This window comes from Falco punctatus (assembly GCF_963210335.1).
Source record: "Falco punctatus genome assembly, chromosome: 6".
In the NCBI taxonomy this organism is placed as follows: domain Eukaryota; kingdom Metazoa; phylum Chordata; class Aves; order Falconiformes; family Falconidae; genus Falco; species Falco punctatus.
Window position 1 is genome coordinate 59892343 of NC_137585.1, and position 25060 is coordinate 59917402.

Below are 25060 nucleotides of genomic sequence, written 5' to 3' on the forward strand. Positions count from 1 at the left end.
AAACCTTTGTTTAGCTTTTGTGAGAATGGAGGTGCTCCTACAGCATGCAAGCTGCTAAAAATAGTCCATGTAAACAGCACTGGCATTAGGCTGATATAAATGTCAGCCAAAGCTTTATGCATCATCTTTACTCGAGGCGTCACGAGCAATTTAAAATTTACCCAGGATGGAAGAGGGGAACCTGCTAAGCTCTCCTCCAAGGGCTTTCCAGGAGCTTAAAAAAGACCCCGAACATTTTCAGAGAATTAAAAATCAACAATGTATGTAACAACAACCACACAAAATACCTGAACCACTGATCATACCACTAAACACTTCCCCTGTTCTTAACTTTCCTAGACACACACTTTTGCCACTGTTTGAGAGAAGACAGACTGCTGCTTTTTCCCCACTAAACCCATTGGAAGCCCAGGCTGGAGCCGGCTCCTGGCAGGACCTGTGGCCCCGTGGGCAGAGGAGCCCAGGCTGGGGCAGGTTTGCTGGCCGGGCTGGTGACCCCGCGGGGGACCCAGGCTGGAGCAGCCTGTGCCTGAAGGGCTGCGCCCCGTGGGAGGGAGCCCAGGCTGGGGCAGGGGCAGAGTGTGAGGAGCCTCCCCCTGCGGAGGAAGGAGCAGCAGAGACAGCGTGGGATGGACCCACTGCAGCCCCCACCGCCCGGCCTCTGCACCGCTGCGGGGAGCGGGGAGGGAAATTGGGAGTAAAACTGAGGCTGGTAAGAAGGGAGGGGCCGGGGGAAAGTGTTTTTTCTTATTTAGATGGTAATAAATTAAACTAATTTCCCCAAGTCGAGTATGTTTTGCCCACAATGGTAATGGGTGAGTGACCTCTCTGTCCTTATCTCTACCCACAAGACTTTCATTACATTTTCTTGCCCCCTGTCTGGTTGAGGAGGGAAGTGATAGAGTAGCTTTGGTGGGCACCTGGCATTCAACCAAGGTCAAATCACCACACTAACCTTCAGTTTGAATTCAATTGTTGCACTGTAGCCAGTTTTCTCACAGGTGATGTTGACTGTTCCCCCAAGCTCTAAGGTCATTGTGCCATATAGAATTCCTGCCAAAGAAAAAAAAAGCCAACTAAAGTTAATATTTATAATTGAGCAAGACAAAAAGCCTAAGTTCTTTGGGCACAATTCCTACAGTAAACACGTCTGTGCCAAAGGAAAAATCACCTTTTCAGATGACCTTTCCTAACGATAAGCATGATCCTTCTGCCAAGTAAGATAATCCAAACAGAAACAAAAAGATCTAAGTGAATTACAGATAAGCAGGAAAAATGGTTTAAGGCATATCTTTGGTAGTGTATGCTGCTGGCTTTAGCAAGGGTTGTATTTAGTTTTATTGGAGATGATTGGAGGAGAGAAGCTTTTGAGGTTAAGACAGGAAAATAACTCTATGACAAAGAGAGCAAACAAAAACTTCACTTGAACAGAAGCAGTATGTACAATCAGACCATAGGTAAAGACAATCATGCACAACCAATGTAAGACAACTCTGATCACCTCCCTAAAGACTTTTGGAAGTACAAAGCTGACAATGCTGACTACACCTTCTTTCCCATGATTACTATCTTTCCCCCTGCAATCCAGCATTTGAAACACTGGATAGATTTTACACACAGTGGATGCATGTGCATGTATGTTTTTTTCACCGTGCACACTCTCCTTCTCCTCATGTTCTTCTACCTTTCTCCCTCTCCATCAGCTTTATTAGTCACACTAGTTCTCCTACTCTTTTCACTTGAATGTATGTACATATATGTTATGTGCTTTTTAATTGTTGAGTATTATTTTTGTCACCAAAGCCATGAAAAAAAATCCAGTATTAAAAATATCCATGAACAACGTAAAGAGAGGAGCTTACCAAACTAATGCCATTTTTTTTTAACTGCTAATTGATTTTCATACATCTCAAATGAAGAAAATACTATAGTTGCTGACTATGAGGCTTCTGAAAAAGAATTCTGGCAAGAGTAGATAAACTTGAATAAGTAACAGCTTAAAAATCAGCAATTCTGCAATGTATTTTGTACTACTGATCTTCCAGAAAATTTTACAAACTATTGTGTAGTTTCCTGTAATGAAACTAAAGGTAAATGGCCATGATTTACAGTCAAATCACACAGTGAGGTGTAGATACTACATTGCCTTTTATGTTTACAAGAGGAAAATACTGGAAAAGCTCAACACTGTTCTTTAAAAAAAGCAACTCAAACAGTAAATTACTGCCAGGTAATGACAGCCATATATATGCTTTTGCTATTTATGAAAAAAATAATCTTTCTGTGCCAAAAAATAGATCATTGCTTAAACAGATGCATTTCTTCTGATAAAATATGCTACAAATGCTCAGAACACTTTTCTCAGATGACAAACTCTAAACCAACACAGTATACTATTTAGAAATAATAAACTTCTGTTCTCATAAATTTGCCATTTAGAGAATGAAAAAACCCTCACTACCTTTACAATGAGCGTATGGCATTGTCATTACATAGTCTTCTCCCCTATTTAGGAATGTTAGCCGTCCTTCTCCCTCCAGTATGGCAGATAATGAATTCCCTGAAATTCAAAGATAAAAAGTCACATCTCTCACTCTGCAAGACAACAGTTAACTTTTCCTAATAACTGGGCAATAAAATTAAGAACATCAGTACATTCAGCATTGCAATCTATCCTGTCTAGTGAAGCTACTATAATACAGTGTCTCCAATTAAAAATTAAAGAACTCCAAAAATAGAAATATAAATTCCAAAGACCAATAGGAAAAACTTTGTAAGGAAAGGATAATACAATGATCAAAACTTTGATTCTTCTATAGCCTTCTTTCATCCACAAAACACAGCTCATTTGCACCAATTTAATACTCCTTAATAAAGGTACAAGCAAAGAAAATATTATTTACCATAAAATTTTGATTTGGCCAGAATGCTACCACTAAGGCAAAAACCATCCTTGCGGTTGCTAACATAGAAGGCAGATATTGGAGGATGATGTGATACCTGTTGAAAAAAATCCACATATTTGAAAAAAAAAAAAACAACCCTAAAACAACCATCAAATCAAAAACATGCAATATAGTATAAAACCTGAGCTAATAATGACAGAATGCAAAATTCAAGCTGCACATAATAGAATACATTTAATATCTATTACATATAATCTTAATCTTTAGAGATAGAGATCAAGCAAACAGCAAATTTCGAGAGTTAAGAAATTAGCACCTGACTTTTAACTGGAGAGGGAACAGAAATGCTGAAAACACCTTTCCCTCTGTCTCTCTAGTAGGAAGACACACTTAAAAGAGACACCTATAAAAGACTATGCTCACCTGGAGAGCTTTCAAACATTTTAATACTTTTTCTGAAACTACTACATCATTTGGCTAACACAAAAATGCAACAAGTCTATTTTTCTTAAAAATATGTTCTGGTTATTGCAGCTACCTGTTCAGCAATGTAAAAAGTCTTGCTATTCGTCCTTGGATGAATCCACATGCAGCGGAAAGTCTCACCAAGTATAGGATTGTATGGCTTTTTTAGTCCCTAAAGAGAAAGAGAACAGACAGTAGCTGTACAATGCAGGTACAGAACTCACAAAATGCTTTATCAGGCTGCTACTGAAGACACACACACAAAAAATAGTCTTAATGTATATAACTAAAGTACATTGTACTTGATTTCATCACTTGAATATTATGCTCAGTTACTCTATTCCTCATTCTAAGGAAAATGGCATAGATTTAGTATATCTGCTGACCTATTCCAGGATACAAATAAGGACAAACAAAAAAAATAGATTTTTTTTTGGTAGGAGAATTATTACAGACCTTTTGTCTGAAGTTAGACAATAAGTGTTCTCTTCTTTCAAAACTGTTTCCCACCAACATGACTATAAAGATTACAGAGTGTAAAGCTAAATGAAGTAGTGGAAAGAATAATCCTCCAAGGGTAGCATGTTATCACTGGAGAATGGTACACACAGAACTGGCTCAACAAAATGTTTAGTTCAACTTCTGCTCCAAGGGAAAAAAAACCAATTCAATACATAGTCTATTTTAAGCATGGCTAGGGACCACAAAGGTCCCTGATGCATTTGTGCAAATAACAAAAACTTAACGTTGCTTTTGAAAAATGTGTAACAATGTAACTTAAAAAGAAAAATAACTTACTCCAGCACATCCCTAAGCCCTCAAATTAGACACGACTAAAGTAAAGACAAAACAATATGTGAGAGGACACCTTTGGCTTTTTGTAGAATCCTGACAAATACCACTTCACTACTTTTTTCATGCGGTTGTAAGCATTTTCTTCAAGAGCAGCTCTATGAAACAAACAGAATGCACAGATCAAATATCAATATCGTTTCAGTTATAACACACTATCAATCGTTATGATATATCATCAATCTAGGAGCCAACTAAAACAAAAGTTTTGTGACTTTACTGTAAAACTTTCAGCCTGACTGCATCATATTCAAAGTTTTCAAACAGTTGTCTGAAAATGGAAATCACACACAAAAAAAATCAGAAATGGTGTTTTCATAACTGAGTTTGTTCTTTGTAACATTAAATCCTGTTCCACCCCCACTGAAGTTCTTCCATTTATGAGATACTACTTTATAAAACTGGCCTACATACATAATGAACTCAGGAGTTGAATAATATTCCAATTTACAGTCTTTAATTTATTAGCTATATTTGACCAGGCAACTATAAATCTAAACAGAACTTAAGACTGTATTGAAACACCTCCTAGAGAAAAAAAAAAAAAACTAATTTGGAGAAGTCTTCTAACTAGTCTCCAAAAGCTAAAGCAGAAATGTCTGCAAGACAATTGCTATTAAAGTACTAAGAGAGGCCAGACTTCAGGCTCTCTGTCAGTTAGCTTTCAGAAAACAAGGATATCTGATGACTGATAAATTGTCAGACAAACATTCAAACTCTAAGCAGTCTACAATGTTGTTTAAGTAGACTGGATCAAATGTTTTAGTATATACTGTGACTCCATTTGAGCTAGGAAAAGAAGAAAAACCAGACATAGGATTGACTCACTCGGACAGAAAGTCGGCATGGTAGTAGTAATCGGACAGCTTGTCCAGGAAAGAACGAGGTTCCAAGATAAATGTAGGCAGTACAACCTTGGACAAGTCCATTCCTGGCCGGACTTGCTTCAGTAGCGTCCAGATCAGACTTTTGTTTTCTTCTGACACTACTTCTGTCTGAGCAGCCTCCCCTGCCTAGGATGAACAAAAAACTGATTACAGAAAGGGAAAAAACAATATTCCTCCAGGAGACAGGTCAACATATTCTAAGGATGCAACAAGAATAGAAAATAGCTACTTAAAATGCACGACTCTGAGAAGCTGAAGCAACTGTGGGAGAAAAATCAAGTTTATCTAAATATTAGGCTACATCTTCAATTAAGTATGATAGATACTTCATTGAATTCAACATTAAAAAACACATTTGTTTTCATCGGCCATAAACCAGAAAAATTTTAGGTAGAATGTTGTTCAGAAATCCTCCCTTAGTCCTTTCCTAGGCATCAAATACGTTACCCTGTGTTCTCATGTGCAGAATTTAATATAGCAAAGGGCTGTTCATTCTACCACGTTTTCCCCACTACGAAAGCTGCCATGTTTATGCTTCTCACTGCCATGACCAGTCAACAGTATGAGTGGTTTTCCATAAAGAAAACCACTACTTAGGGGTAAGTGAGCAAAACCAGCAGCCACACTCCAATACGCTCCTTTCTGTCCAAGAAGGGATATGTTCTTCCTTACAGTTTCTGAAATCAAAAGCAAAAATTGTAGGAAACCCATCCCTTTTTCCAGAACAGTTCTAACACACACTCAATAATTTATTGTTAACTTAAACTCTTCAACTTTCCCTAAACTACTGTTTCTTCTAGAGCAATAAAGCACAAAGTATTTATGCCCCAAAGACATAAAAAAAAAGACAAAAAAAAAAAAATAAAAAAAAAATCCCATAGTTAGCACTTGTAGAAAGGGGAGATTTATGAAAAAAAATTATCTTAATTTCTGTTACCAAAGTTTTGGTTATCTTTATAGCAAGTAAAACATACAAATCCCTGTGAAGATACATAAGACAACCTGCAGAAGTGGAATGGGAGCTCTAGGGCATCATATTAGCATGCAAGGTGACATCCGAAACAGAACAAGCCTTCCACTGAATTCTGGAGACCCCATGGCTGCTTAACTCCTCTCTTGCAGGAGAAAAAGACATGCCAGCTTGAATTACAATCTTCAACTTGAAGATTTTTACTTGAAGAAAAGAACAGGAGTAAGTCAATTGAAAAAAAAAACAATCAACCAAACAAAAAGACAGGTAGACATGGTCAACTTCTGCTCCAGGTGGCCCTTTCAAACTGAGCACCTTCTGTCAGAGCTATTGCAGACAGTCTCATTACCTTTGTAAAAATCTAAAAAAATGTAAAAAAAAAAAAAACCACAAGCACAAGGCTGGAAAAGCAGAGTGTAACAAGGGTAAACAGAACTTTCTCCCCCATTATTGCTGAAAATGTGAAAGACAATCCTGCAAGTCAGCTTTCAAGCATAGTCTGACCCCTAAAATATCAGCTTGCTATTTGAAGAAGCTGCTTGTTCACCACATTAACAGCACTTTTACCTCCCCAAGTTCTTCATGACTCTGTTCTAAATAAGTAGTTTCCTTGACATCAATTGGTTCTGGATCAATGTAAGAATCATCCTGTCGCTCTGATGTGTCACTATCACTTTCTTCGCTTTTCCCCAATCCATCATTATCAGATTCCTCGTGGTCATGGTCATTTTCCTTATCGGATTTGTCAGAGTACATATCTTGATCTTTAAAGTGATGCCTTTCAATTTCACTGTCATTTAACCTACCAAAAAAAAAAAAAAAAAAGGAAAGCTAAATGAATCTTCAGCTTCACACAATTTCATGTTTCCAAACCAGGATCTTAATAAAATACACACTAAAATTGCCAGTATAGAGCCTGATATGGCAGCAACATCAAATTCACTTTGCTGCAAACATATAAAATGTACTCCTCTCACTGAACTGTCAAACACGGCAAGTTTAGAATAGTTCCATTGGAAGGGACCTGTAACGGGTCTTCTAGTCCAATTGCCTCAGCTCTTCAGGACTGACCAACAATTAAAGCATGTTATTAAGGGCACTGTCTAACTGTCTCAAATACTGACAGCCTTGGGGCATCAACCACCTCCCTAGGAACCCTCTCAGTAAAGAAACATTTCCTAACGTCAATTCTGAACACCCCCTGATGCAGCTTTGAGCCATTCCCACGAGTCCTGGGAACGGACACCAGGGAGAAGCACCTCCCTCTCCACTTCCCCTCCTCAGGAAGCTGGAGAGACCAGTGAGGTTGCCCCTCAGCCTCCTCTTTCTCCAAGCTAGACAAACCCTAAGTCCTTTAGCCACTCCTCACAGGACATTTCTTCCAGCCTTTTTACCAGCTTTGCTGCCCTCCCCTGGACTGATTCGGGGACCTTCACAGCCTTTTTACAATTACGGAGCCCAGAACTGCACACAGCACACTCAAGGTGTATCCAGTGCACCCCAGAGCCACGCAGTGCTGGGGTCTCCAACCACTCCTCTCCCAATTTACACCTGTGTCCAGTCTTACTCTGTCCCACCTGCAGAAGCTGGCATTTGGCCTTGTTAAATTTCATGCCATCGATGATTGCCCAATGCTCTAATTTATCTGGATCCCTCTGCAAGGCCTCCTGTCCCCTCAGAGAGTTAACAGCACCTCCCAGTTCGGTACTATCATCAAACTTCTAACAAAAATACTGAACGGAAAAGGCCCTGGGACTGGGCCCTGAGGAACACCACGGGCAACTGGTCACCAGCCAGATGTAGCCCCATTCACTACATGCCCCTTGGCCCTGCCCTTCCGAGCTACCTCTCCGCTGAAGCGAAAATTGCTTTCACCTTTCTCCTCCCGCTCCTGCCAACACCATTAAACCAGGTCTGCAGGTTTTGTTGCTTAGATAGTTAAGCATACTGAATACTCTCAGAATACACTATGACCAAAGATCTACTTAATTAAACCATAAATTTAACAGTTGCGGCTAACTGCTGTAATTATAATCTGGGCCAGCTGCTGATATTAAGCTACTATTCATGAGTACAGGTCTCCAGCTGAACTGTACGCAGCAGCATCACTGTTTCCATGAGGTAAAAGAAGGAGCAAAGCTGTAGCAGAGCCTGCTTGGTCACCTGTATAGGGCCTTGAATCTGGGCCCGGGACGGTGACGTGCCTTTGCTGTGCTTTTCTCAGACGATCTATGTCAGAGAGAATTGCATTTCTCCCAGTCTGGGTCTTTATCTCAAATACAGGAGCATACTCTGTACAGCAGTACAAAATTCCTGCCCACACAGAAAAAGCAGATGGGCGGCTAAATGTTCTCCGCTAGGAGGATTTACCTGAAATAAATTTACAACCACCTGAAAGTGCATCAAATTGGTAGAAGATTACTGAGAGAAACTGTGCAGGCTTCAGATCCAGTTATTTCAAATAATGGACTAAATCTTTTCTATTTTCTAATACACTTTGGTACCACAATTGGAATGTTTGGAAACACCATTTGTTCACCATGCTTGTTTAATAATGTATTTCTACAAAAGCTTAAGCTCCCCAAAATCTGGCTGAAAGTATTTATTGAAATAAACTGAGTTACTCAAGGGCACTCAGATATTACATACCAAGTGATACCAGATAATTCAACTTATGTGCATTTCATTTTATATAATAGTAGGGTGAGTGAATCATTATTCAACCATCCGATGATTCAAAGCTGAGACATGCTGAAACCAATTTAAATAAATATGATTATTAATTTCTTTAACCAAAGAACAGCAACTTATGTTCACATCTAATGACTTTTGTCACATGTACTAAACTACTTATTTTAAGGTGAAGCTAATACGAGATCAAGATACAAAGAATTAAAACTTTAATAGTTTAACTGAGTACTTAAACTTACTGATACGATACTCAACTTTGAGTTCCTTGAGCCAAACTTCCCTCTGTATCCACCTTGCTGGAAAAAAGGCGTTGTTTTTTGTTTTATCCACATAAAATATAAACCACAGTGCAAATAAGACATATAAAGAGAATTCAGGAGCAAGAAGAACTGCAACCTTTGAAAGAGATTCTCCCTGTGAAGAAGTTACAACTACAAAGTTCTGCCAAAAGGACAATCAGGTTTAGCAATTCATTCACTTACGGTAAGTTTTCTCCACTGTGCAAGTTGTTAGCACGAAGCAGACCATAGAGAGACACATGAGTACTGTCTGCTGAAGAGTTCAAATCATGTTCTTTACCTTCTCTAATCATTGTACGTTTAAGCAAACTTGAGCATTTCAGTGCCAGCTCCAAAGCATCCATCCAACACCTGCCTAAAGATAAATATATTGTCAGACTAAAACTTAAGAATTAACTGAACTACACAACTTCAATTTCCTAATTTCACAATCCTGGGTCTGCTTACATTGCCTTTGAAAACACATTTCAGAGTTGTTCCATGTTACATACACTGGATTTTATAATCTGACGGAGGCAGAAACAACTCACAACTACCCAGCTCTGGTACAATGGATGCTTCAGGGTAGGATAAGCAAGGTAAGTCATGATTCTGTTCCAGCATATTCCAGCATTTCTTCCTGAGTGCAAGTATGGTTCTGCCCAGGCCCTGACTGTTGAATTCCTCCAAAGCTGCCTGCAGCCCTTCTGTCATTTTGAAGACTAAGCAACTGCATCAGTTGGTAACATTTACTTATGTAGTACAATTACAATGTGGAAAATGATCTCTGATAGCATATAAATGCCATCTCAATATAAAATAGCAGATATTCTTTTTTTTTTTTTTTTTGCAAAACCTAAATGAATTTATGTGTTCTTTCCATTCCTTATTTTTTCCTTTCCATTTATCTAATCCATTTTTCAATACAGAAAGCAATTTTTTATAGTCCTATTTTTAAAGACGGCAGGAGTATGCTTAATTAACCAGTAGAACGAAAGCAGCTGCTAGAAATGTTACAGTCTTAAATTTTGTTTCCAGTTGTAACCTTTGAAGATGGTTGCACTGATGGTGACCACCACCTTCCCAGTGATTAAGAGAATTACAAAACTATATTTTAAGGGAATTTTTACTACTGGAACTGTATGCAGCTGCTGTACTTTATAATACACAAGTGCTTCCATTAGAAAGAATGTCCACATTAGCACTTTAGAAAGGGACTAGTCTGAGTATTTAGACATACATTAATATAGTTAAATCTGAACTAACCCCTTCCCCCTTCTCTACCCAGCCAGTGCAAGACAACTGCAAGAAATTCAAAGACAGTTTCTGCAGGTCAAAGTTTTCCTTTAATAACCATGAGAAACTACTAGTACCAACATAGCTTAATGCACTAAGTTAAGGGAGAACCTTAACAATGATTAAACTGCAATCACAGTGCTGCAACAGATGTGGTAAGACAACTGAAACCATCTCTTTCTAATAACTAACTGCTGTCACTGCAGAAAAGCACAAATATCTATTTACCATCTGATTCTGAAGCGGCTCGAATGATCAAATAACTGCTGGGCAATGGCTGAGTTATAGAACCAACTGCTTCACCTTTGGGACCCTTTAAATACACAAAACAAGCAAAAGCATCAGATATTTTATTCACTTTTACAGTTTATCATTCAACATAATAACAAGCTGACACACTGCCGGGCTATTTACTGTCACTCAGCAACATCTAATGAAGACATGAATGGAAAGGTGGACAGCCCTCTTTTACTGTATTTCTTCTTCAAAGACTTCATTCTAAGTATAGCTCCCAATTCAACCCCACTTTAAAAAGAATGGTCTTTGGGATTAAAATAATTTTTGTTTTTTTTTTTTTTTTTTTTTCCATGTAAATCATACTTGACATAATAACTTGGAAATGTTCTGCTGATGCTACTTATAGCAAGAAAACAAAAGCATCAAGAGGAATGTCATGGGGGAGTCACCCTCACTGTCCAGTGATTCCTGCAGATGGGTGTAGAGAGATCACAAGGGACAAGCTTTTCCTCTTCAGCTAAGTATTTCAGCTGAAAGCAAGCAAAAGAAAAGATGTCTGCGGGGTGCTTTGAGAGACTTGATTTACAACAAATGCTGCCTCGTGGAAGACCTCATTTTTGCACAGCAACTTGCTCTTCCCCCTCCAGACCCATTCGTTCTCGACGAGAGCAAAGGTTCCTATCAATTCCTACAATTCCAGCCACAGTTCATAGCACAGAGACACAAGGGCAAGCCAAATCCTTGCAGGGAATGAGAGGCATTTGTCAGCAATCCATTTCACGCTTATTTTATGTGACAATCTTTGGTGTCTCAGCAGCATCCTATGCTCCAGAATTGCCATTTTTGCCTGTCCTCAGAAGACAGATGAGTCCATCAACACTTAAATAAAACAGAAATAACTCCTCCCACCCAAACACTATGTATTGCTAAAGAAACCACTCATCCTTTGCTCCCTTCCTTCTTCCCTTCAGCCTCTCCACTGATACAGTAAATTCCACAAAAATATTTAGGTGCCTAACTGTAGGCTTGGCATTTAAATAACAAAAAAACCCAAGATGATGCTCGTGTCCATAAAAGACATTTAGATGCTTAAGTCTCTCTATAAAGGGTATCAGCAGAACACCATGACATAAGGCCAAAAGACACACAGAGTATGTGAAATGCCAACGTTTAATTTTCACTATGAAGTTCTTCACATTCCAAATGAAAAAAAAAAAAATCCAAAAGACCTTTCCACTTCTGTCAAGCTTCATTTTGGAATAAAATGCTAAACAACCATTTTAAAGCCCCTTCAAAAAAAGTTTACCTATGGTAACTTTAAGACAACTGAGAGGCAAAGAGGGCTGTATTAAACATACTCGAAGCTATTGTTGAAAGCTGAGTTAAGCCTGCCTAACTGATGAGTTAACACATTTTGGTCTTGACCAATTTCCCCCAGAGCAGCCTAATGAAAAGCCAATACAAGGCTTAGAAGAGGGAACTGGAAAGCCAGCAGAAGTTTTGAGCAAAAGCAGATAAAGGCAGATATTTTAGAAGCAAGCAATGAAACAGCCAGAACGTTTCTGAGGGCAAGAGGCAGGTAACAAGAAGTCTTGGTGGCACTTAAATAGCAATACAGGCAAGCTAGTGCTGGTGTAAATGATGTTTAGAAACTCCTCAATAGTCAGCATGGACTAACAGCAACTTGGGTGTTAGAAACAAGGTTCCAAACCTCAGTCCCCCTTGGAGACAGAAAGGTGTGCCTACGAAAAGTCTTTGGTGAAGCAGTGTCATGGGGGATGAGGAGTTAGCGGGTAACAAGGACCAGGAGGGATAACCCCATGCACTCCTGGCCCCGAGGGTGAGCAGGCAAGGAAAAGGTTCCAATCTCACCAGGTCCCTGAGAAGGGGAGAGCACCACAGCACAGTGCCACGCCAGGCAGGGGTGGGAGAGGTGCTGGGACATGGCACAGAGGGGACTGTGGCACCATGGGTGCACCGGCGCAGTGCAGAGACCTCAGCCATCACAAATCCTCAAAACTCTCAGGTCACAGGACACAGACTAAGGGCAGGCCTCTGCCCAGGAGATCTGCCCTTTAGGGTTATACTGTGGGCACGCAGGGCACACTACATTATACTTGTTCGGTACAAAGTAGAGATGAAGTGTAGTTTTGGTGTTTGGGATTTTTTTTTTATTTTTTATTTTTAATGCAAGCAAGCTATACTTCCGTAGGTGCTTTGACAATACATTGATTGAGACAATGAATAATTTGCAGCTAATATTTAAGAAGGCTGACTTGTTTCAGAATAACTTATAACAAGCTCATAGATCTTCATTTCCTCTAATTGATCACTGTTCCAAAAGCACTGAACGTTTTTTCTTTGGTATCACCCATTGTGGTTTCAAAATCAATTCCCAAGATTTTAGTGTTCTGTACATGAGACACAAGTTTCCATTTGTTAGGTGACTTTATTTGAATTGTCTCTGTTCCTCCAGAACGATGGTACAGCTACTCCAATACAAGGTAATGGGCAAGTTAAAAATTCCACTAGATTAAAAAAACCTTTGAAGTTCACTTCCTGCAGAATATTCATGCCAATAAAACTCAAATGCCATGAACATTCAAAGAAAGCAATGAATGACTGATAAGCAGTCACACTTGACTAAATTTACTCATGAAAAATTATTCGCAGTAACTTTTTTAGCTATCGATTTCAGAAGACTGAAATGGCATCAGGACCAGGCACATGAAGAGGACAGAACAAGGTACAGTGCATCAGCTACCTCAGAGTGCAGGAGGAATATCAAAGACCACAGCAACAGGCTTAAGGGAGCATGTGAAGTGACTGGCCACAAACTACTGCAGAAGGGAATTTGCAGTCTGTAGGAAGGGCACACTATGGGAAGTATGCTCAAGTGAGAAAATCTCCTGCAGTACTTATACTTGTGTAAGCATTTCTTGCAATGTCATCTTCCTGCACTGACTGCAAACAAGGCTCATTTTGCCTTAGGCTCCTGGCTGGTTCTGGTAAATCTACTCTGTCAATCAGTCAATTGCGATTACACTTACGAAAGTTTGTCTCATGATAATAAATCTGTAATTAAAACTTTATAATTGACTAGGTAAAAAAAGGCAGAAAAAGGTTTCAAACTTCAAGGCCTTTCATCTAAATAAATTCAGTAATTCTCAACTGCAAATAGCCATACCAAAATGAACAAACGCCACTCCAGCTCTCAGCACATTTAGAATGGACAATATCAACTTGTTCAGGTTCAAAATTTGACCTACCTTAAAAAAGTAAAAATCTGGTGGGGCATGTCCTCTAAATTCTAAATATCTAGTTAAAAAAACAAACAAATCCATTTCTCATTGCCAAGCAATAAAGAAATATAAGACTGATTTGTCATCTTCTGCAGACAGGCCACCACTCTGCAATCTATGTATACATGATCATACATAATTATAGCACATTAACACCAAACCTTGTAGAGCTTTGAAAAAGGATATGAAGTTTGTGTTCTGCAAATGTGTGATTACCGCTAATTAGTGAAAAGTTCTCCTAAGCAATATTAAATCATTCCAAAGCAACTACAATAGATTTGATCTAAGTTTGATAAATTTAGGTAACATTAATAATGATGATAACTCAGAAAGACCACAAACAAACATCAGGAATTATACTAGCTGACTGACTTCCCAGTCTGAGATAAGACAAAAATCAATGCAGCATTTTCTATACATGTGACAGTACCTCTATATCAATTTAAGATTCAGAAGATACAATCTCACAATTAGTAGCTATCTTCAGATGTATGTTGCAGAGGGTATAATTAATTTATTATGATAAGGGTCCTAATAATGTACAGTAATTTCATCTAAAGGAAGATGTCATTTCAGGAGGTAATTACATTCACTTGTGCTGTGCTTCCACACCCCCTTCTCCATATGCAAACACAAAACAAGGACTACAATAGTTTGTTTACTGGATCATAAACAATGAACAAACATTAGAGATTCTTAAAAGAAACAAATAAACCTTTTCTGTGCAGAACACACTGTGCTTTTCAACACTTGCAGATAAGAGCTACTCACAATCTTACACCACGTATGACAAAGCAAACAGACATCAGAATTGAAGGAAAACATTTATCTTCCTAAAACTGTAGCTGAAAAGGAACACAATTGGCTAACAAGTTACAATATAAGCTATTACTGCACAAGCAAGTCATTCAGATTTCTACTCTTACAAGCAAATTGAGTTACGCTGACATTTTGTTACATGAATATAGGGTTGGAAGCCAATAACACATCTCAACTCTTTCACTTTGGAAAATCACTTCCCTCCTAAATTCCCAGATTTGACTGATGTAAAATAGAACATTATACACTCATTCCTTCTGCTTACATGATTGCTAGTGATGGCATTAACCTCTTTAATGGCATCCCTCTGCACACCACACTTCTGAAGCTATTTAAGTATAAAGAGCAGCACAAATCGAATACTTTTTGTGATGAAGACAACTAGATGTTAAAGGCTTATATTCAGAATAAACAAACCATTAAAGTTACAATAGAAAATGCAGTTCATCTGTTTTAGGTTGCCTTTACTCATAGTTGGCTAACACTAGTCATCCATTAAGAACCATATATGCTACCACTAACCTTTATAGCCCATATGGACTGCTCCAAAGGATGAAAAAGTTTGAAGCAAAAGCCATCTTTTTTAGAAGGCCTCTCAATGAGTTCACAAGCATTCAGGAGCACTGTTCCTACCCACTGGCCATTTTTGGGGGTTTTGTAAACAAGCAACACTCCCGGCTTCAGTACACACCACAGCTTGGTCCAGCTTTTCAAGGTACCACGAATCTAGAAGATAAATAGTTACAGTCGTATCTCAGCAAAGCCAATATCAAAACCATCTTCCTTAACAAAATGAAAATTAAAATTGAAATTATTTATAAGGCTTTATTTCAAGCAAAGTTTATGAGGTCTATCAAAAGTTTATCCAGGTTTATCAAAGACAATCCTAAGGTACAATTTCAGTGCTCAACCTTTTTTTCTTTCTTGAAGAATACTTACTCTAAAAATGGGTATACACACATCCAGACATGGGAAGTATAAGAATTCATCTGAAACCTTCATGAATTTTCCTATCTGAAATATATTTTATCACTAGCATGACAATAGGATAATCTTTGGAAAGAGAGCTCCTCTGAAAACAGGACATCTGATAAGAAAAACTGGATATTCACAAAATAACTCAGATATATGTGAACTTCTTAGACAAAATCTCTTATAACAGCTGTTAGCTTCCACCCATATGTGAAATACAAGATCTTTTGAAGTCCCTGGATTTGCAAATTTGATTAGACTGCTTGCATCAATTCTGTCAACTCTGGATATTTTAATTACTTCTGTGTCTGCAGAACTGAATGCCAACTTGACCTCTGAGCTATGTTTTAGCCCATTTACACTGATTTTTGCAAGAACTGGAGAAACTTTTTCCAGACAAACTACTGTTTGAAGCTAATTATAAAAATGGGTAACAGATCTTTTTTTCTTGTACAATTTCCAAGGAATATATTTACAAATTTAAGGTATTATATACAAATATATAAACCACACTAAAGCTGATGACTGCTGCTGCTGTCTTTGAGAAATCAATTCCTCACCTTTTGTACCATTATTAGAGGGCAGTTAGTTCTTAAGAGAGGAAAGGAAAATTACCAGAAATACAGAAAGAAATCTGTATTCGATTACCTAATATGACTGAACCATTTTCACTATTGTTATGGATGTAACAGAGCTTCAATTCAAAGTGTAAAATAAAAAGGGCAAAAGAACCATAAAGCCAAGTTGTCTGCAGTTAATGGCTATACACACAAGATGCATATGACTACGGTGACTGCAGTAAGTGTGAGTTAGGTTCCTCTCTTATTCCCCTAGGATTTGAGCACAGAGACCCTGGGATGCAATTAATGGCTGCTGTGCTTGTAGAAAAACATTAACAGCAAGTAAAAGACAGAGCCTTTTCTATTCTGGTCAGAAAGCAGCAAGCAACTGCTACACCTTCAACTCAGGTTTCACACTTGGATTCTGACCTTCAACCAGTCAGCCATAACAATAACTGATGGGTCTGTGATAGTGCTAAGTAACTCTTTTGTAGCTCTCTTCTTTTCTTCTCTGTAATTTTTCTTTTGAACCTGTAAATAATAATAAAAATATTTACAATGCCACAGCCATAAGCCAGCAATCAGAGCACAAAAAAGATACTGATCAATACAACCTGAGGAAAAACCTACTAAATTCAATTTCCAATACAGATACAAAGTAGCAGCTTTAAACACAGTATTCGACTTCAAGGCGTGAACTCTTTCATGGTCTGTTTCAAGAGCAGCTATGACATAACTAATTTCAAATTCTTCTGCAATTTGCTACTGAGGACTTTAAAATCCTGTTAGAATCACAGGCGGAAAAAATCAACCAAACCCCCTCCCCCTCTTCCTTTTGTGGTGTAAAGTACAAAACTGTATGTGGGCTAGATTAAGATTTATAGGTACATTATCTGATCAGTAGTCTTTACCCACCAATTCTTTTCCATCCCCAGTACAAATTTGCAGCAGTGTATCTTGTCACAACACAGGGGAAAGAAGGCAGTAGAAAAACCACAGGTACTGATTGCAAATTGTAACTGATCATTCAGTTGGTCATTTCATTGCCTGTAGGTGTCCTGAGGACACTGCCAACCTGAATTATCCTATAATCTTGTGCCATCTTAAAGATCACATTATAGAAGCCCATACTCAAGTAACAGCACAATAAGATTTGAAAAGAATGAACACCACAACTTCTCACAATACTTAGGTCTTATCACTAGTTGGCATTTTTGTCTTCTTGTTAGAGAATATGTTAAAAAACTATGTGACTGCATTTATAGTCTATGAGAAGTTACATGGAAATTAATTCACCTTGAGAGATTCTTTTTTCGTAAGTTTGTTTGAAGATAAAGAGATGTCCTTCTCAGAGCCATTGAAAAGCTTGGATTCAGACTGAAATTCACAAAACACATAATAAATAAATGACAGCGACAGATGCAAGGATATGTTACTATTGCAGGCACTTTAGAAAGTGTTTGAAGCACACAGTTATGTTTGTAAGGTTCCCATTCCCACTCACTTCTCTATTGTTTCTCCACTTAATAAAAATCACCACCACCATGCCCCACAAAAAACAAACCACAAGTGGTAACATGAGCTGTTGACCACCTATTTATGGAGTTTTCATGGAGCTTCTTTGAATGGATTGCTACAGAGGCACTTACCCCGTGACCCATGGAGGAAAATACAGCCTCTTCAATCTAGCATTCAGTGCTCTATAAATCATCAGAGTACAACTGACCACTGATGGCACTCATTCTGCTCCTTCCTCCCTAATCCCACACTCTGATTACTTCGCAAGTCATCTTCGAGAAGCTCACAGTGGTGACAGACAGGGTAATGAGACTCAGTTTTGTTCATGAAACCCAAGTCCTTGCTCATGGCAGGACAATATGCTGCCTCAGCACCACATGATTTCTCCCCTCCTACCTCTCCCCACATCTTGTAAGGTTCAAAGTTTATTACTTGGCATATGTTGCCTACTAGTTGAAAGGGAACTAAAGCCACCAAATATTCACCTTGGGATACAGAGCTTTAAAAAAAAAAGTATCAGAGTTATGTCATTCCTACTGCAAGACAACACTGAGTAGGTATCCACTATATACAAGCTTCAGATAAATTACAGAGTTGCATTTCTTTGTGCACTGAAACATAAGCCTGATAGACTCAAAGTTCCTGCCTAGTCAAAGAAAGAGGAAAAAAAAAAAAAATCAATACAACCTTCTAAACTGTAAATTCAAGGACAGTTTATGAAAACTGCTTCTCTAGCTGTTCAACATTTGTGACCAGTCATTTCAAATCTCAGACCACAATGCAATAGACTTTCACCAATTTTTTTTTATTTTGGAATACTATAAAATGCCCGTAAAAAATATGCAATTTTTGAGAAAATTTACTTGCAGTAATAAAAACAGTGCACTTGAGCACTCTTAACACACAAGTTGCTCAAGCCAAAGAAACAAAAATTAAACATTTACAAGAGGAACAAAGCAATTTAACTTTGATCCTACTTTGATGCTTTTAGTTCAGAACTAAGACTTTACAGGAGTTTACTTAGACAGGTAGTGCCAAAGATGTGTGCAATAACTGGCAAAAAGTAATTTTATCTCAAAATCATTTCAACGATAAGCAAATATTCTCTACCTTCCATATACATCTCGAAAAAATGAAGGAAACCTCTTCATTTTGTGTTAAAGATATATTCTTAACACTCAAAATTTAGCTTTAAGATAAATGTAAAGCCTGAAATTTAATTCCTCTGTCTAGAAGTTGAAGGAAATACAGTACTTCAAATGTAATAACAGAAGAGGAAAAAATGCTTATCACTGTCACATAAGAAGAGGTAATGAACTTGTTATGCAAGCTATAATGGAGCAACTTAAGCAAAACGTTCATGAATATTCTAGTTACTCACTAACAGAAAGCTAATGCAAAGTAGAGGTCATGCATATAAAAGCCCCAAACCTCTATCGCAGGTTACAAACCCTCATTTTCCCAGTATCTCAGATTTAAAGCTCACTAACCTAACACTGAGTCAAGGTCCATGTTTACCTGTCCAGCAGACTGTGAGACAGATGAGTGATTTGTACGTGTTTAAGCTAGTAACTTTCTCAGTGTTACATCCACACAAAGTGGATGGGATCAAAATTTGAAAGATGACAACATTTTAAGAGAACCTACTGCAACTCCCAGTGCGGTACATTCAGTACCATGCACGGGGCAAGTCACATCACTGCTTTTTCCATCCAGACAGAAAGAAGGGCTGCTACTTCATCCCCACTAGCTGTGACAGACAGTTACCACCTCCTATTAGCCTGAAGTTTATTTGTGGGTTATAAAGGAACCACTAGTCTTATTAAGCCCCACATGCGGTATTTGCAAAAATACAGATGAAGAAAAATATGTATTAGGAGAAGCAGGAATATTGGCCTCATCTTTCACAGCAGAAAGATACAAAAGCAACAGCAAAGCACAGAAAAACTTATGATCCTGGAAAGGCAAGAACCAAGAAAATTACATATAAGGAAAAGAAAAAAAAAAGGGATAGTCAAAGATAAATGATTAATACAGTCTGAAATAAATCCAAGTTAAAAGAGAGAGTATTAACTTGATTTCCAAGTAAAAAAGGATTTAGAGGTTTCTGGGCCAACATAAATATTTCTATCAGAAGCAAGCTGGACGGTAAAGAAAGTTTCCTTGATCTCCCTGAGAAGTGAGGCTCTAGGATGCAGTAAAGCTGGAAGATTCAAAATTTTTTGATTCCAAGTCAGATGTAAGACACCAAGAGCTTGAAATGCTTAGCTACACACCACAAAACTGCAGCATCAGCTGCAGAAACTAATCTGCTTACTCCAGTGCAATTCTGATGACACCATTTAAACAGGGAAACGCTGCTATAATCTTGTAAGTCACTTTCACTAACTTCAATATCTCCTTAATGTTTTTCTCTAAGGCTCTGACACATGAAACATCACAGAAAAAATTTTGACAAGACTTCGAGTGCAATCCCTCTGTCTCCTAGGGGTGCAGCTGCCTGCACCAGGCCAGCTCTGACAGACAGCAGTGCCAGCCTCGCAGCAGAGCTATTGCAAGAGCTGTGCACGAGAGTGGTAAGAAGCAGGCTTCTCCCCCGTTCCCCTCGCCAGTCAGCTGTGTTCAGCTCTGGTCCTCGCCTCCTCCTGTAGAGAGCTCACGCCTGCTGCACCCTGACAATCTGTTTAAGTGCCTGTTACCATATTTGCCTCTAAAAAAAACAGTGGACATCCTAGCAGGAAACAGAAGAAACACACAGCTGGGTAATTTAAAGCCTTTAAACTCTACCCTGTCGCAATGTCTAAATAAAACCAGTAAACTTAGGTACTCCATTCAGCGATCAAATGATATACAACATCCCCCCTCTGCAAAACGCAGCCTTTCCCTCTTCTCTTTAATTTTTAATGTGTTAAAAAGAAAGAGACAGCTGTTTTATGACAACATTGAATTGAAAAAAATCTTTTTTTCTGGAATTCCACATTCTAAATACATAAATATTGCCAGATAAAAATGCAGTACATTGACATGCCAGGCACTTCTGCTGACCAAAACATTCAAGCACTTTAAAGAGTTACAATAGGCTAACAAATAAAGAAGGTTGCATCAGAGTGGCCTATACAATGTCCTAAAACTGACAGGTTCTATAACTGTAACCTACAAATTTTAAAGGATTTGGGAAAGGAAAAAGATAGCTATGGTAGATTTTTCTCTATGCTACTACAATAACTTTTTTACACAAATTCTGATCCCACACCTACTATTTCAACACGATCAGAAAAGAACATTTTATTCTCAGTAAGAGCGCTGGTGCAAACTACTTGTGTAAATAATTGTGATCAGAACAAAACACAGCTCTGGAGAAAAAAGACCTGGGATTGCTACATAAAAAGAGCCTTCTTGGTTGCCCAGGTAGTTCATGTTTTCTATCTTTTTAAAGTTTAGCCACCACAAGGTGATACGGTTTTGGTGGCTGCAGTGTCCATCTCCCAAGTCCACTTTGGACGTTCTCAGTTTTCACTGCATCTCAGTGAGTTCTTTCCTTCTTGGGACTACACAATGATTATGGATTTCCCTGGCTCCTGCCTTTTCCCTTTCTATTATCAAGACTACCACAAAGCATAAACATGCATAGCAATTATATTTAGTTTAATATTCTACTAAGCATGCTTTCCTTTGCACTCTCATTGCCTCAACAAAATGGGCCCTTATACTTGAATTCTGAGGTACAGACAGGGTAACAGTACACTTAGCTATGTTTTATTCTGGCAATTTAAGCCAATAAACTGAACCTTTTCCAATTACAGTTTCCTTAACATTCTTATAAGCAGATTTACTACAGCTCAGTGAACAGCCTCTTCACCAACAGCTTAAAAGGATTTTAAATTCTGTTCTGTAGCAAGAGTTGGCCTTCACCCATCATTACATTTGGCGAGGCAACCTCCCACCCCAAGATGACAGTGAGAAGACTCCACATTACATTTTCAGTATTTTGAACTGCAGATTTTCATGTAATCTTTATCTCTTACTGAATCTGAAGAATACAAGTTACATGCATTTGCATTTAATAAAAAATGCAGAACTCCTTTACACACTGATATTTTCCAGCCAGATTAGAAGGTTGCTTTCCTTACCTTACTTTTTGACATAGTATGTGCTGTATCCTCCTTACTTTGTGACACATCATCTTTCCCTTTGTCAAAACCTAAAAGAAAACACAACATAGTTGCAAATGATTTGAAGACATTAACATTTTATGAGATGGCCTTTGCAATAAATTTGCAAATTGTGTTTAGCATGAAGTGCAAGCAAATCAGATTATCAAACAACATATACATACCAGCTAGCTACAATATAAACTAATTTAATAGCCACTAAGAGGCAAGAACAGTCCCCTGTATTTGGATGGTGCTGCACCCAATCCAATAGCCTAACAAACTGTAAATCTGGCGTGCAAACTTTTGTCCTTTGATCTTCTCATGCTTCACTATCTGCATACATGCATGCACAGAGAAGAATACTAAATAAAACAAACCTTTTTTGGTTTGTTCATTTCTGTAGCTAGAAATAATTGTTAAATACCACCTACATGAAAACCAATCTAAAACACTGATTAAGATCACCAGTCAATTTTTTGCAAGAGAATGAAAAAAGTTACTTATGTTAAGCTTGAATTTTTACTTTCAACTTGACGCTGCATAAGCAGAACTACAAGGCTTTATATTAAGACAGTCGTCAAAATTCCACATCTATCTTCTGTGAATGACTCACAGTACAAACGCCACACTTTCCCAGTATCCAAAAAGCAAAGTGAGACAATGGCTGTAGCCAGTATAAGTGTGCCAATGGAAAAGGGAGTCACAACTGGCATTAGTGCTGCTGTGCAGCTGCTATGTGCCACTGAACATATACTGAGAACCTAGCATCCTCTCAAGGAAAAATACTCAACTCTGGCTGCAAGACAGAACATCTCAGTGATCCACTTTCTTTAAAGAAGCTGGTGGTAGCATAAAGCTTTCATAAACAGAAGTAAAACAAATTCTGCAATGCATTTATCTGAGTAAGTAAAAAAGCCATCATTTGCGTGCCCTCCAGGTAGAAGGCAGACAAATACAAGTCATACATGAATTTCAGTAATAATACACACAGCTGAAAAGCCTTGCATGTCTCCGACAGTGGCACCCTAGAGCTTTAGCCCATGAGAGGGCACTACATCAGCAGATAAATTCCATAAATGGACACCAACAGCTCTTCTGAGCTTCCCTTTGCATGCATTCAGAATGCTTTGAAACAGAAAATGGTACTCAGATCTCTAAAATAAGAAGATTTATCAGAGAAACAGTTTGATTTCACATTCTTTCGGGGACTGTGTGTATATGTGAGGAAACTATGACTGTAACAAAAAAAATTATTAGCGCTCTGTAGCAGTGTTGAGTAGTTTGTTCAGAGCAGGATTTTAATTTTTTTTTTTTTTTAATTAGTATATTCACCCTTCCACTCTTACAATACCCAGAAACTCTAACACAGAACTGATTCATCTATTAGAAATATGGATCTTGGGAAGTTTCACTGAGTTAGAGGCATTAGGTTGGTCTTCCAGTTACATGAGAAATCCAAGATTCTTCTTAGTTTTCATCGGGTAATCAGTCTTTTGGGTTTTTATGTTTATCACCTTTTGCAGAGATCCTTTTTTCAGATCAGATTTAAAAAAAAATATATTGCAATACAATTATATTTCATGTTTACCCAATGTAAACCTTAAATGTATTTAAAGAAACTTTTATGTGTCCTTATAGAAGCCTTAATGTGCATAGTTCATTAAACACTTCCTTTTGAAATTCTTCCAACCCATCTGTGATAGGTTTGTTCAGCTGATGAAAACCTGTAATGCAGAAGACTATTTGACCAGAGGGAAGAAGTAGGTAGACAGGCACAAGATCTGTAGCACTAGGGAATACAGAAAAAAAAAAACCATCCAAAAGGCATGTCATGATCCAGAAGCCACATTTCCTAAATAACATCAAATACAATAGTACATTTTCTACAGTACCAGTCATCAGGTGCTCAAACAAAACAAAGGTTGCTTCAAGCCTTAAGAGGACAAGACCTGCCTCAGTTAATGAAAAAGTTACTAAATTTGATGCCAGTCTCAGGCAGTCAAACAGACCAGAACCACAGTAATGAGGTTTTCTCCTCACCTTCATACTCAAAAGAAATGCCATGTTAGGAACCCAGTTCCACCAAAAAAGTAATGCAGGCATTTTCTAACAGCTTTCCCATTTTTACTTATGTAGTTATAGGCACATACAGAACACTTAGTGATGGGAATCAACAAGGAAGTACTAAGTCAGGCTTGCCGTTACAAAAGGGAAAGCTGTAATTCACAGCTTGCTTTCTAAAGCACAACATTTTTAAGGGCTTTACATATCTATATCTAACAAACATAAGTCTTTATTTTCATAACCAAACTTTTCATCAATACCAGCAAGCAGAAGTGAGAACTGAAAGAACTACTCTGACCCAGAGAATCAGACACAAATACCAAAGTTCAGTCCTGTTTCCATGATTTTCACCTCCTTACTTCCTGTGTCTGAAGTCTGAGAGGTGTGCATGCTGATTAAATAAACATGCCACCATACTCACTGTTCCCTTCCTCACCCACATGCAGAGCAAAGGGCTGTTTGAGGGGTTTGCTGGCCGACCCAAATCAGGGTACTGCAGACCCTGGAACGGCTCTGCACTGCTCCATCTGGGTCTGTGAGGAAACCCAGCCACTTAGCTTCACATCCCACCCCACCCCACTTGCAACCTCCCTCTCTGTAGAATGGCTATGCTCACTCAGAATACACACAGAAAGCTTTTCTCCCCACGTGCTGAAATGTATGTTAAAAAATAAATCATTATTCAGGTGCCGATCCAGACACAGCCTCCCCCACTGTAAGGACGCATTTTCCAAGGAGCCTCTGTTAAAATGGAGAGATCTCAATACCATAAAACAGTCTTACTTCTTCTAACAGAAACAGTATGATACTAAAACCTGCAGGGAAATTTGTACTGAAACATCACAAAAAGCTATATATAGGCCCAAGCTGAGGACGATATCCATTTTGCCTTGGAAATACTTGGTCAGGAAAACAACAACAGAAAAACTATATTCACAGAATCAACAATAAGAAATATTGTTTTCTCCCTTCCTGCTACCAGTTATGAAGAACAAATTTCTCTGTGGATTTCCGACAAAGACAACAGCAAAGCCAAGAAGGCTGTGCCCCTAAATGATGCTTTGTTGTTGCTGATTCTTTGGTAGTTTT

At 38.3% G+C, this 25060-nt stretch overlaps 1 protein-coding gene across 8 annotated transcripts in view; it reads right to left on the minus strand.

Moving 5' to 3' along the window:
• The window catches only part of OSBPL8 (oxysterol binding protein like 8), a 93486-nt gene that overhangs the window by 9858 nt on the left and 58568 nt on the right, over positions 1-25060 (minus strand). For all 8 annotated transcript variants that reach the window (XM_080392523.1, XM_080392525.1, XM_080392530.1 and 5 more), the window contains 13 exons: positions 21884-21954; positions 17532-17612; positions 16665-16766; positions 15226-15429; positions 10574-10658; positions 9254-9425; positions 6648-6882; positions 5052-5236; positions 4240-4321; positions 3445-3543; positions 2904-3000; positions 2462-2560; positions 956-1053 (listed from right to left, as the gene is read on the minus strand). In XM_080392523.1, coding sequence (XP_080248649.1) covers positions 956-1053; positions 2462-2560; positions 2904-3000; positions 3445-3543; positions 4240-4321; positions 5052-5236; positions 6648-6882; positions 9254-9425; positions 10574-10658; positions 15226-15429; positions 16665-16766; positions 17532-17612; positions 21884-21954 — 1610 coding nt within the window. The remainder of the gene's footprint in view (positions 1-955; positions 1054-2461; positions 2561-2903; positions 3001-3444; positions 3544-4239; positions 4322-5051; positions 5237-6647; positions 6883-9253; positions 9426-10573; positions 10659-15225; positions 15430-16664; positions 16767-17531; positions 17613-21883; positions 21955-25060) is intronic.